Source organism: Suricata suricatta, chromosome 8 (genome assembly GCF_006229205.1).
Source record: "Suricata suricatta isolate VVHF042 chromosome 8, meerkat_22Aug2017_6uvM2_HiC, whole genome shotgun sequence".
NCBI classification, from domain to species: domain Eukaryota; kingdom Metazoa; phylum Chordata; class Mammalia; order Carnivora; family Herpestidae; genus Suricata; species Suricata suricatta.
In genome coordinates, this window is record NC_043707.1 from 14,045,004 (window position 1) to 14,059,208 (window position 14,205).

General features: G+C 45.9%; 1 protein-coding gene across 4 annotated transcripts in view; it reads right to left on the reverse strand.

The window, feature by feature from the left end:
• TMC7 (transmembrane channel like 7) overlaps positions 1-14,205 on the reverse strand; it is a 56,644-nt gene that overhangs the window by 14,403 nt on the left and 28,036 nt on the right. For all 4 annotated transcript variants that reach the window (XM_029949439.1, XM_029949438.1, XM_029949442.1 and 1 more), the window contains exons 6-11: positions 10,969-11,114; positions 7,188-7,335; positions 5,753-5,926; positions 3,973-4,130; positions 647-764; positions 147-244 (exon numbers count right to left, since the gene is read on the reverse strand). In XM_029949439.1, coding sequence (XP_029805299.1) covers positions 147-244; positions 647-764; positions 3,973-4,130; positions 5,753-5,926; positions 7,188-7,335; positions 10,969-11,114 — 842 coding nt within the window. The remainder of the gene's footprint in view (positions 1-146; positions 245-646; positions 765-3,972; positions 4,131-5,752; positions 5,927-7,187; positions 7,336-10,968; positions 11,115-14,205) is intronic.

Genomic DNA, 14,205 nt, shown 5'->3' on the forward strand with positions numbered 1-14,205 from the left:
TTGAAGGACCATGAGGTCAATGGCCTGGAGGGTTGTTGGTGATTTCTGTCAGCACTCTGTGAGGCAGTGTGGCGGGGGCCTCCAGTGAGGACTGGGAGGGGGTCGCAGGGGTAGGAGGAAATAAGAGGGGTATCCCTCATACTTACTTTCTGGGAAAATCCACAAAGAGCGTCACAGCCAAGATGATGATGAGGTCGAAGATCATCAGCTTGTACATTTCCTGCCCAACTTGGGTCTCCCAGCACTGCAACCAAAGAGATCAAGAGAAAATGAGGTCCCTGGGGCTCCTGGCTCGGTCGGTAGGGCACGCACTCTGGACCTCAGGGTTGTGGGTTCGAGACCCATATTGGGTGGAAAGGTTACTTTAAAATCATAAAAGAGAGAGAGAGAGAAAAAATGGGGCCTGACCTGGGGCAGAGAAAGCCAGGTTCTCAGACTCTTTCCAAAGGTCTTTCGCCCCCAGGCCCTGCCGCCTCCAGAGGCCACAAGCAGACGCTCCTCTGGAAGTGTCTGCCGTACCAGACTCTGCTATACAGCAGGAAAGCAGGTCAACTGGGATTCAAACCCAGAGCTCTGAGGACTTGACCTTGAGCCTGTCAGCCCAGGATCACCCACCCTGCAGGACGTTCCCAGCCCGTAGCCTCACCGGGTAGAGTTTCTGGTTGTAGCCACAGAGCTCACAGGAGTAGTCCCCACAGGAAGTAATCTTGGAGCCCAGGGTGAACACCAGCACACAGATGGTGGCCAGCCGCATGAACACACACCTGCAGGGAAGGCGGGAGGAGGGGGATGCATGAACACACACCTGCAGGGAAGGCGGGAGGAGGGGGATGCATGAACACACACCTGCAGGGAAGGCGGGAGGAGGGGGATGCATGAACACACACCTGCAGGGAAGGTGGGAGGAAGGGACGGGATGAGGAGCTTGGAGCAGGCTGGCTCCTTGGAACTGAAGCTAAGAGCAGAAAAGCTTCAAAGCAAACCCAGAAATAATTAGAGTTTCTGTTTGGGATTATGAGAACGTTCTGGAAATGGATAGTAGTGCTGGTGGCACTGGGAATATACTTAATGCCACTGAATTGTACACTTAAAATATCTAAAATGGGAAGTTTCATGCTATATATATAACTTGCCACAATGTTTTAAATGGTGGGGGGAGGGGTGCGGGGAGGAGAAAGCTGGGAATCCCTGCATCCACGATGACGCGGCCACAGGGAGCGTTGCGCACCCCTGCAGGGAACTAACTGTATCTTCTAAGTATGTGCTTTGAGAGATGTCTGATATACTGGGAAGTGGAAAAAGCATGTTACAGAGCGTCACTTAGATAGGATCCTATTTCTAGAAGAACACAAAACAAGCAGATGAACAGTGACAACCATGCAGAGGAGAGCTGCCTGGGGAACAGGTTTCCGGACAGGAAGAGGGGGGGAGGAGGCGGGCCTGGGCGGTTCAGTCGTTTCAGAGCCCAACTCTTGATTTCGGCTCGCATCATGATCTCATGGTCTGTGGGTTCGAGCCCTGTCTGTCAAGCTCTGCGCTGACAGTGCAGTGCCTGCTTGGGATTCTCTGTCTCCCTCTCTCTCTGCCCACCTCATGCACTCTGTCTTTCTCCCAGAAATAAATAAACAAATAAAGACAGGAGGGCAGAGTGAGCTAGAAAAAGCTTTTTCTATTGTTTGCTTGTAAAAAAATAGAAATATAAAAAAGTTGGGGGGGGGGCAAAGCCACACATCGGCTCACTCTCCTGGATACGTAGGCTGCCACCTGACATTATGTCCCTCCTGGTGGAATGTGAGTACCCAGCACCACTGGGGAGGGGCCCGTAACTAAAAATGGAATCTAAGGGAAAGTCTGAATTGACCCACTTTACAGCAACTGTAGGCAACAGGATGGCACAATACACCACGAAGAAACAGTGAACGAAATCCACATGGGGGGATGTTCTATGGGACAAGGGCCCAGTGTCTCCCCCAAATCAATGGCATAAAGAAGGGGAAGCAGAATTCTTAAAAGAATAAAAGGGGCTTAAGAGACGTAACCATCTAATGTAGCTTGTGGATCTTGTTTGGATCCTGGTTTGAACAAAACAATCCTAGAAGGCGGTTTGCAACTTCACCAGGGAACTGGCTTGATTTTGTTAAGTGTGATGACAGTGTGTTAAGGAGAAAAAAAAAGGTGAGATAAAATTTCGGTAGAATAATCCAGCAAAAGTTGGGGAGGGGGACAGATGAAACAAGATTGGCAAAATGTGGGCAATGATTGAAACTAAGTGATGGACGTAAGGGGGATTCATTATACCTTCCGTTCTGTTTGAAATTTTCCAAAATAAAAGGTTTTGGGGGCATTGGGGTGGCTCAGTCGGTTGGGCATCCAACTTTGAACCAGGTCGTGATCTCGCGTTCTGTGGGTTCGAGCCCGCATCAGGCTGACAGCTCGGAGCCTGGAGCCTGCTTCTGATTCTGTGTCTCCCTCTCTCTCTACCCCTCCCCAACTCATGCTCTGTCTCTCTCTTTCAAAAATGAATAAATACTTTTTAAAAACGTTTTGTTTTTAACATGCAATTGCCCTCTGAGGCATGAAACGCTCTATTTCACACAGTCCCCAACTGGTCCTCTTCAGCTCATTTGTGTTAGCTCCCCAGACCCTGCGTTACAGCTGCTCGCTCCTTCTTTCTTTCTTTCTTTCTTTCCTTCCTTCCTTCCTTCCTTCCTTCCTTCCTTCCTTCCTTCCTTTCCTCCCTCCCTCCCTTCCTTCCTTCCTTTCTTTCTTTCTTTCTTCTAGGAAACTGGATATTTATTAAGAATGGAGGGAGACATTACGACAAGTTACAAGTCAGCAGTAGCACATCTAGGCCGTGACCCAGACTCACTGACTCGCTATACTTGGCGCTCACTATTCTGGCAGATGCCTCAGGCAGGTTCCTGCCTGTGAAGCCCTTGAAACTCTCCTCCCATCGCCTCCCAAGGCCCAGGCCCCAGGGTAGTAGGGGGACCTGGTGGAGTTAATGCCTCTGGGAGGAGCCACTTTTAGGAAGTCCAGGATGAATACCTTGTTGGGCGGGAACTCTTTAACAGCTCTCCGACCTAAACTGCAAGTTGTTCAGTAGGACTGGGCCCCAGCAGCCAACAGCTCCAGTAAGATATGTTTTATCCCCTCTCTCTCTCTCTCTCTTATTCCCTCCCTTCTCTGCTGGTAAATACTCGTCATTTCTGGCATCTTCCGAGCAGCACCGCCTCCCAGGTCCCTGACCTGATGCCCTCAGCTGTCAACAGGCTAACACATGAACACAAAATATAGTACCACTGAGTACATGCTTGAGTCAAAGAGATTTCACTGCGTGGGCACACTCTGATTCATTCACAGGGGCCGTCTGAAGGCTGCAGAGGACTCCTGGCTCAGCAGGAAAAGGGGCCACAATTGGTCAATGTAAGGATGCAGGTCTGAAACTGACTCCATGAAACAATAGAAGGGCACACATTGCCCAGGGCAAAAGGGACCACCCTTGTAACATTCTAAGGGCAGGCCTGAAGATGGAGGCTGAGACCTGAAGATGGTGCCTGGGTGAGGGTCCTGGGCCCACTCTGTGATTGGTCAATACTCTGAAGTTGTGATTGGGTCCCGCCAAAAGTAACAAATACTCTAGGCAATGTGAATGGTTAGACCTGCTGTCAATAATATTGTATAATAATGACTGGATCACTGTATTTCCTGTAACTCCCCCTTCCCAAACTCATAAAAGCCCTACCCTGCCTTTGTTCGGGGCTCACTCCACGTGGATCCAGTAAGTCTGTGAGCCCGAGTTTAGGCTGGCTGGGCCTAAATTCGTAATAAAGCCCTTTGCTTTTGCATGCGTGATTCGGTCTCCCAGGTAATCTCTGGTTTTAGGGGGCGATATTAAAATCTGGGTACAACAGTCACCAATGGGCAAGAAAGGGGGCAAGCGGAGATCTGCTTGGCATGGCTAGGCATTACCTAAGAATTGTCAGCCGGACCTCAAAGCCTGGGGAGTAATCCTCATAGTGGATGATCTTGGCGAAGATCATCGGGGTGATAAAATTGGCCAGCGTGATCACAATAGAAGGCAGGTACAGTATCAGAAGGTTTTCTCCAAACACCATCTTGTCAATTTCCTATGACGATAACAAAGGGAAGTTGCATCAGAAATGAATTGATCTTGAAAGAACTGAACTGTAAGTATGTCAGGTCATTACGCTGAACCCCATATATGCTGCATGTCAGCTATGTCTCAATAGAACTGGAAGACACAAACAAAAAAAGAATTCAACTATATGTATTTAAAAAACAAACAGAAGAAAACGTATATGTCATTTCAGATGGCTCATAAACATAAGCCGTTTCTTTCCTTGGGTGTTCAAATAGAGGAACTGGGCTCTAGCACCACAGAAGAAAAATTAAGTCTATTGGATTAATTAAGATCAAGTACTGAAAATAATCCATGGATGGGGTAGGCGCCTGGGTGGCTCAGTCAGTTAAGCATCTGATTCTTGATTTCAGCTTGGGTCATGATCTCATGGTCAGGAGATCAAGCCCTGAATCAGGGTCCATGCTGAGTGTGGAACCTGCTTGGGATGCTCTCTCTCCCTCTCTCTCTGCCCCTCCCCCACTCATACTCACGCGCCCTCGCTCTCTCTCTCTCTCTGACCCCCCGCCCCCCAAAATGAATAAACATTAAAAAAAGAAAAAAAATCCATGGAGTCTGTATTAATGGGCAACGTAAAGTATTTTCAAGGCCATAGTCATAGTTGATTTGGACTAGCCGGTCCGTCCTTTCAGAGTAATAGACTATTTGGTCACATACACGGCTGTGTGGGATAAAACTGTATTTCCCGGCCTCCCTTATAGCTAGATGCAGCCATGAGGGGTGTGAGTGGAAGTTTTAAATGCAAGCACAAGGTCTTGCCCTTGAAGGAAGGGCACCGGGTGTGCCTTCCCGACCCCTTCCCCTCCTTCCCACTGGCTAGAATGCGGAGGGACTCAACTCTCTTGCACCCTAAGGATGGCAGGGCCACAGCAGGAATGAACCTGGGGGCTGATTTCATGAAACAGAGCCAGCAGACCAACCTGGATTTTTAAAACTACTGCTATTAAATTTTTTTAATGTTTTATTTATTTTTGAGAAAGAAACAGTACGAACTGGGGAGGAACAGAGACAGAGGGAGACACAGAATCCGAAGCAGACTTTAGGCCCCGAGCGGTCAGCACAGAGCCTGATGTGGGGCTCGAATTCACAAACAGTGAGATCACGACCTGAGCAGAAGTCAGACGCTTAACCGACTGAGCCACCCAGGTGCCCCTAAAACCACTGCTATTTTAGGTAAACTGGGGCCCTAACTAATAAGTAGGGGAGTTGGCGATTAAATGTAGGCAGGCAAGCCTGAATTTTGAATCCTGCAGATTCCAGGAGGAATTCCAAACACTCTTTTTGGATGTTTTTGTATTTTTATTAAAAGTGGAAATTGTGGGCTCCTGGGTGGCTCAATCAGTTAAGCTCAGTCCAACCTCTGATCTCAGCTCTGGTCTTGATCTCAGGGCTGCGAGTTCCCCGCTGGGCATGTAGCCTACTTAAAACAAAACATAAATAAATAAAACAAAATAAAGGTGGAAATTGGTCACCTCTGATTTCCAGTTCTCTGTCTTATCAGCCAAACTTATATCCACCTCAGACAATGCACTTGGCCTACAAAACGTCCAGCCAGAGTAAAAGTTAAAATGACTTTCACAGAGTACTCACCTTTTTCATGTGCTCTTGTGAGAATATCGTTGCTCTGTAAATGGCATAAAAGCACGCGGCTAAAACGGCCAGAACAATGCAGTTCAAGAACAGTCTCAGAGAGTAAATCCGTATCGTTTCTTCTGAGGTCCTTTCTGCTATTTTCTGCCGTATTCTTTCTTCCTCCAGATCTGCCTGAGGGCCAAGGAAAACTCATCTGTGAGCACGGGTGAAGGGATATTCAGGGGTTGAACCTGTGATTCATCGTCATACCCCATCCAGCCATCTGTAAGACCTTCCTTACGCATCCGTCTCCCCCCAGATCTCTTCCCAGACCCAACTAGTTCTCAGGTCTACTAAAGACCTAAGTGAAGGCAGAGCCTCCTATTTAAGGCTACAGTTAGATTTCACAATAAATGTGAAAACAGAAGCATAACCTATTCATGACATTACTTATATGCAGTATGTGCCCTTCCTTTAATTTTTTTTAATGTTTTATTTATTTTTTGAGAGACAGAGAGAGAGGATGTGTGAGTGGGGGAGAGGGAGACAGAGAGAAGGACTGAGGTTCCGAAGAAGGGTCCGTGCTGACAGGCTGACAGCAACAAGGCCAGTGTGGGGCTTGAATTCATGAACCGTGAGATCACAACCTGAGCCAAAGTCAGACGCTTAGCCCACTGAGCCAGCCGGATGCCCCTGTGTCATTCCTTTAAACAGATAATACATTCGACTTGATTCCTCCCATCTTACTTTATTATGCTTTGGGTATAATTGTCCCCTCCTCCTTTTGATGGTGGGTTTGGTCAAAATACTATTTGTTCCTCTTTCTCCCCTTATGAATCTAGAAATTTGCTTGTACTTTTTCGTATTCTCTCCACTCCACTTTATCATAGTGGCATTCCCTCTTAGTTGTTTCTCCTGGCATACGTGATGCATGACAGATTCTCATCAGGTAGAAAAACAACAGCATGAGGCGGTGCAGAAGGAGGGGAGCCACCCTCCCGTCCCACCCACCCTCGTGCCCCGACATCTCCTCTAACCCCCAGTCCATCAGCTCCATGCGTAGGGGAAGGAGATCTCTGTAGAAAGCACTTTTTTTTTTTACGTTTATTTATTAATTTTGGGAGAGAGAGCTCAAGTGGGGACGGGGCAGAGAGAGAATCCCAAGCAGGCTCTGCACCACTAGTGCAGAGCCTGGTGTGGGGCTTGAACTCACAAACCATGAGATTATGACTTGAGCCAAAGTCAGACGCTTAACTGACTGAGCCCCCCAGGCACCTCCTCCGTGGAAAGCTCTTGACACCGACACGGGGGAAACCTGCTGAGCACTGGAGACAGCCTGGCCCCGACCCAGCTCCTCTGTAAGCTTTACACCCCCCGCCTCCCCCACCCCACCGCTTTCCAGGGCACGGCTTGGCCGCAAGGACCGGCCGAGGGAGAAGCCAGCGGCACTCACCCGGAGCTCATAGCGCAGGCTGCCGTGCTTCAGGTCGGCCATGCTGCGGCTGGTGATGCAGAAGTCCCAGCCGGCAAAGATCTTGTTGCAGTAACTCTGAAAGTGTTCCTCGCTCCGGATCAGGTTGATTTTGAACCCTTCCACTGACCTGACCCCAAAACATGAGTCCCTCTCTTAGAAGAACAACAACATACAGGCCCAGAGATTGGCTTAGTTTACAATAAAAAGAATTTTTAAAAAGGGGTACACACGGCTGCACTCTCCACTCATTTTAACATGGACACATTTTGGACCATTCTATGCGCGGCGGCTAATCAGGTGGCTTGCTGAAGATCATTTCATCTGCCCAGTGGCTTCTCTCACAGCTGGAATCCAATGTAGGCTCCTTAACGAGGCCTAGAGATCCTGCACTGGGCCTTTCCTCCCATACGCCCATATTCTGCTGTAACTACCATGCCTGCTTCCTTTCTAGAAACACACAAACTTCTCCGGCCCCAGGGCCTTTGTACTTACGGGACCCTCTACCCTGCCTCTTCCATGGCTGCTCCTTTTGCAACTTTCAGGGTTCAGCTCAAATATCCCTTTCAAAGGTTCCTTACTGCCCCATCTGAAGTTGTGACCCCCACTTCACATTAGTGTGTTTTCTTCACAGCAATGACCCAAATCTGCAATCGTCTTGCAGCCCCTTAGCGTGACTCAATTAAAAATGTTTTAATGTTTATTTTTTGAGAGAGAGATAGAGGTGGGGAGGGAGAGAGAGAAAGAGCGTGAGTCAGGGCGGGGCAGAGAGAGGATCGGAAGCCGGCTCTGTGCTGACAGCAGAGAGCCTGGGGCTCGAACTTACAAATCGTGAGATGGTGACCTGGGCCAAAGTTGGGCGCTTAACCAAATGAGCCACCCAGGAGCCCCAACCTGACTAAATTTTAAATTCCGTGAGGGCATGCACCCTGGCTGTCTAGTCATTTTTCTATCTGGAATGCCTGGACCATAAGACGACCACTATCCAATTAATGGATAAATGAATGTATAAATGACTTAAATGGTAAATAGCCAAATATTTAGTGAGCACCTGTTTACATCAGATGCCACTCTGTCGCACACTTCATAATTCTAATTCATTCAAATGCCTTCCTGGAAAAAATAGACCCCAGCCTTTGATGTTACAAAAACATCAAACGCCACACACTGTGTAGATGAAGCAGGATATTTTTAGGATTTGCTGGTACATTGTGAAGACAGCAGGAGTGTAAGGGAATTATAATCAGTCATTCTACCAAAAGGTCACGGCAAAAATTTTACATCAGAACCACCTGGGGTGCCTTCCAAAGTGCTGACTCCCAGAAGGCTTCACACCCTGAGATTCCTAATTCAGTGGATCCCACATGGGGTCCAGAAATATGTTATTTTAGAAGCTCCATGGGGGGCGCCTGGGTGGCTCAGTCAGTTAAGCATCCGACTTCAGCTCAAGTCATGATCGTACAGTTAGTGAGTTCGAGCCTCATGTCAGACTCTGTGCTGACCATCAGAGCCCAGAGCCTGCTTCAGATTCTGTGTCTACCTTGCTCTCTGTGCCTCCCCCGCTCATGCTCTCTCAAAAAGAAAAAATTTAAAAAAGAAAAAACAGGAAAAAAAAAAAAAAAAGGAAAGCTCCATGGGGATTCTGAAGTCCTATCCCAGTTGAAAACCTCTAATTTAGACCAAAATTACACAGACAGATGAGAAAGCAGAGACACGAAGATGGGAAAAATTACTTCCCTAGACCCAGAGAGTCAGGGGAAGAACGGGGACTAATTTGACAGGGACAACGATGGTAATTTAAATCCAGTTAAGTGTCTGGAAGGTTCCAGGCCCAGTACTAAGCCCTCTACCTGCCTTGTTTCAGCTAATCTTCCCACAACCCTTCTGGGTCTGCACATTTCACAGATGAAGAAAATGAGGTTCATAGACGTGAAGCGACATTTGAACCTTGGTCTCTGAACCCCAAAGTCCACACTCCTTGCGGCTAACAGCACTTCCTCCTCCTGGGATGGGCCTTTCCCAGGACATCACATGCAGGCCTCCCTCCCGTCTTCTCCAGGAAGCGATCAGAGCCCTGAGGTGAGGGGCATGAGCAAGATCTGGAGTTGGAGCCACTAATTGGCTAATAAAGCTTTTATCTTCAGGGCTCCTGCCAAGGCCCTGGGAGAGCCTCCGGCAATGTGTTCATATGGTCCTGTTGTTTTTATTTTTTATTTTTTAATATTTTTTAATGCTTTTTGTTTATTTTTGAGAGACAGAGAGAGACAGCACGAGCAGGGGAGGGTCAGAGAGAGAGGGAGACACAGAATACAAAACAGGCTCCAGGCTCTGAGCTAGCCCTCAGCACAGAGCCCTACGTGGGGCTTGAACCCACGAACCGTGAGATCATGACCTGAGCCGAAGCCGGACGCTTAACCGACTGAGCCACCTCGGTGCTCCTATTTTTTCAAGCTTTACACAAGACACTTTTGTATTCTTCATCTCACAGAGCGCCCCTCCAAATTCTCTAAACTATAGGCCTATAAAACTCGGGATCTGTCCCTGCCATTATTGAGTAGCAAAGCCGGACCCCAATCAATTCACATTTTTTTTACCACGCACCTCTCTGCTTTTAAAATGAGCCATTGATTTTTTGTATCAAGAGGCCACCCACCTGAGTGGGTGATGGACACACAGCGCTTAATTTTCATCTCATGAATCCCAACTCAGGATATGCGTGCCCAGCTAGGCTCGGGGACTTTCACTGTGGTGGTGAGCCCTAGTCTAGTCTCCATGGAGGGCAAACTCAGTGCTCAACACCCCAGTCCCTTCCATGCCTGTGATACGGAGCTTCATAGCCCCACGGCTTACGGCACCTATGATCCCATACAGACAGTGAAGTCAGTGAAGTGGGCAAAAGAGGTGCCCATCCCTGACCCTGCCTGCCAACCAATATTGTTGGGGCAGAGAGAGCAAGCTGTCCATCAAAAACTTGTGGTTTTCCTGTAGTATAATGTTAGTGCCAGAAAGCGGCTGCCAGCCAGGGACATTTCCCAGCCTCCCCTGCAGGTGGCTATGGTCTGTGGCTAACGGAATGGGAGCCACGTGCCACTCTCAGGCCTAGCCCACGAACACCTCCCACATGCTACTCTTCTGTGTTTCTTTTCCCTTCCTGCCCTTCCAGCCACACGCTGAAAATGGCTGAACTTCGCTAAACCTGAGTCCCAGAATGACTGAGAAAGAGTCTAACCAAGGAACCTGTGTCTCTAATTCAGAACTTCACGTAAGAAAGATATACAACCTCTATTGTTTGGGCTGTTGGTACTTTTTAGAATAGTTGTTTGTTAGTAATTAAAGTAATTAATATTCCTTGCTATTCATGTCTTGGGAATCGGCACCTCCCACCGAACCACTTGTCTACCCTAGAAAATTCGAGGTTCTTCTATGACCTTGACCTGCTGGCCTTAGTTGAAGGGTCAGGTTTGGGTACCTGAGTGAAGCAGAGCCTGAATCTCTTCAAAAGGATTTCTGAACCTGTGGCTTTGAGAGTCCATGTAAGGAAGCCACCACCAGGAGAATCAGAGATGAAGGAGCCCTTTGCTTTTGGTTGTTTGGAAGACACACCTATATCCTTACCCTTCCTATAATTTGGAGCTTCCTCCCTTCCTTGGTTCTCTGAGCCCCTCAGGTCCCCTTTACCCCAGTTAGTCACAGTAGGGTTTCTAACACTTGCAACCCAGTAGAGGCCTGATTAGCATCCACACAAAGAAGAGATAAATTTTACCTTTTCACTATCCAAAGAAGGCTCAGGGCCAGGTAGGCAATTGTGCTTAACAAATAGGCCAAGGGCAGATCATAGGTGAAGTTCTGAAATTTCACCCCATCAATGGTGTAATGTCCATAAAAGAGGCAGGTCTCCTCCAAGAAACCCTGAAACAAAGCCAAGGACATGAGGTCAGACTGGTGAATTCACCTCAGGAAACCAGGAGACCAGTCTCTGCCTCAAGGAACTCACATTCCAGTGTCGTTGCTCATCCCTGAATTCCCAGGTATCAGAACAACCCAGAATTGTAAGGCATGTTCGGCATTAGTGTATGGGGAACAAAGCACAGATAGAACCCAAGCATTAAAAATACGGAGCAGTATGGTCCAAAAATGAGTAAGAACGCAATTCCATGTGCAAAAAGAATAACATACTTAGGAATAGATTTAACAAAATGAAGTGCAAATCATACATTCTTAAGACTATAAAACATTGTTTAAAAAAGTTAAATAAGATCTAAATAAATGGAAAACATTCCATGTTCATGGATCAACAGATCCACGGCAATCTCTAAACTGGTCTATAGTTTGAACATATCTCTATCAGAATCCCTCGTGCCTTTTTTGTAGTAATTTACCAACTAATCCTAAAATTCACGGTGAATTGTAAGGGGCCTAGAATAGCCAAAACAACCTTGAAAAAAAATAATAAAGTAGGGAGGGTGCCTGGGTGGCTCAGTCAGTTAAGCGTCCGACTTCAGCTCAGGTCATGATCTCACAGTCTGTGGGTTCAAGCCCGGCATCGGGCTCTGTGCTGACAGCTCAGAGCCTGGAGCCTGCTTTGGATTCTGTGTCTCCCTCTCTCTCTGCCCCTCCCCTGTCCACTCTCTGTCTTCTCTCTCTCAAAATAAAATAAAGACATAAAAAAATTTTTTTTAAAGAATAATAAAGTAGGGAGACCCACACAATTTTCAAAACGTACTATAAAACAACACTAATCAAGACACTGTGCTACTAATATAAATATAGACATATAGATCAATGGAATAGAATTGAGGCAAATACATCTATGGTCAATTGATATTTGATAAAGGGAAAGAATAGTTTTTTTCAAGAAATGGTGCTGAGACAGTTGGATAGAAGACGCAAAAAAAAATAGAAGAAAAAGAAGAAAGAAACAAAGAAAGATAAAAAGAAGCTGAACCCCTACCTTATTCCATATATAAAAATTAACTTATGGATCAAAGACTTCAATGCAAGAGCCCAAACTAGAAAACTCTTAGAAGAGAGAACTAACATCTCCATGACCTTGAATTTGTTCATTAATTCTTAAATATGGCAGCAAAAGCACAACAAATTAAAGAAAAAATAAACTGGACTTCATTAAAATTAAAAACTTTTGTGCTTCTAAGGATACTATCAAGAAAGTGAAAAGACAACCCAGAGAATAGAAGCAAGTACTTGTAAATTATGTATCTGATAAGGCCCTTGTATCTAGAATATATAAGGAACTCCTGGGGTTCCTGGCTGGTTCAGTTGATGGAGCATGAGACTCGATCTCAGGATTGTAAATTTGAGTTCCACACTGGGTGTAGAGATCACTTAAAAAGAAAATCTTAAGGAAAAAAACTCTTATAACTCAGAATCCAATTTAAAATGGAAGGAAGATCCAAATAGACATTTATTCAAAGAAGATGCACAATGGTCAACAAGCACATGAAAAGATGCTCAACACCATTAGTCATTAAAGAAATGCAAATCAAAACCACAAAGAGATTCCACTTTTACACAAACTGGAGTGGCTATAATCAAAAAGTCAGGTAAAAGCAAGTGTTGACAAGAATGTGGAGACATCAGAATCCTCAAACACTACAGGCGAGAGTGGAAAATGGTACGGCTGCCTTGGGAAAGTCTGGCAGTTCCTCTACAAGTTAAACACAAGGTTACCATCTGCGACCTAGTGATCCCACTCCAAGGGAAAGCACTAGTTGTAAACACTCCAAGTGTCCACTGTGAATGGATACACAAAATGTGGTATGTCTACACAAAGGAATATTAATGGAATCTACACAGTTGGAATCTAGTTCCAATGGAACAAGGAATGAAAGAATGATAGATGCCACAACATGGGTGTTTTTAAACACACTCAGCGAAAGAAGCCAGAGACAAAAGACCATGTATTATATGACTTCACGTGTATGAAATGTCAGGAATTAGCATTTTTGTAGACAAAGGTAGATTAATGTTTGCTTAGGGCTGGTTGGGATTGGTAGGTGATATCTAAAGGGTACAGCATTTCTTTTTGAGGTGATGAAAGTGTTCTAAGATTGGTGATAACGGCACACTAAAAAACCCCACAAAATTATACACTTTAAGTGGGTGAACTGTTTGATTCATAAACTATATCTCAATAAAGCTGCTCTTACCAAAACCAAACCAAACCAAAACTCAAAGGTGCTCTAGGTGAAAACAGAGCACAGAAAAGACCCAGACTACTTAGGGTGGGAATAACTGAACACTTCACTCTTCTCTTCTGACAGCAGGAAAATGTAGGAGAGTGGGAAGGGAATATATAAAGAAAGCAGAAATAGTATACAAGGTACACAGATGTTCATAAAGAAGGGATACGGAAGCAATAGGAGACTGTCTAGACCATGAAAAATCCATATTATAAAATATGAAGCAAGACAATCTGAAGTAAGGTTGAAAGAAAAGCCTAGAAAGCCATGAACCAGAAGATCACGAGAAAGGTTGGGAAGGCTATGAACCACCGTTAAAGGTCAGGTGGCCTCTGGGGAGAGGTATTTTCAGTTTTTACTTTATAAATTCTGTACTTTTTATGATAACCATATATTCTTATATTGACTATTTAAATATATTTTTAAGTGTATTAATTTATTTTGAGAGAGTGAGCAAGTAAAGAACAGAGACAGACAACCCGAAACAAGCTCCACTTCGAGCCTGATGCAGGGCTTGAACTCACGAACTGCGAGATCATGACTCGAGCCAAAACTAAGAGTCAGATGCTGAACTGACAGAGCCACCCAGCACCCCCTAGGTAAATTTTTTATTAGGAAAAAAAATGTAGAAACAGAAGACTCTATCTTTAATTCTTCTGAAGGCGAGGCACACAGGCCATAAAAACTTGCCCAACGACACGAAACCTGTTTTTGTTTTCCCAGGCTGGTATCAGCACTGTCATCAGCATCTCCCTCAAAATAACATAATGTTATAGGGCCAAGATCCAGTGGGCCTGGTA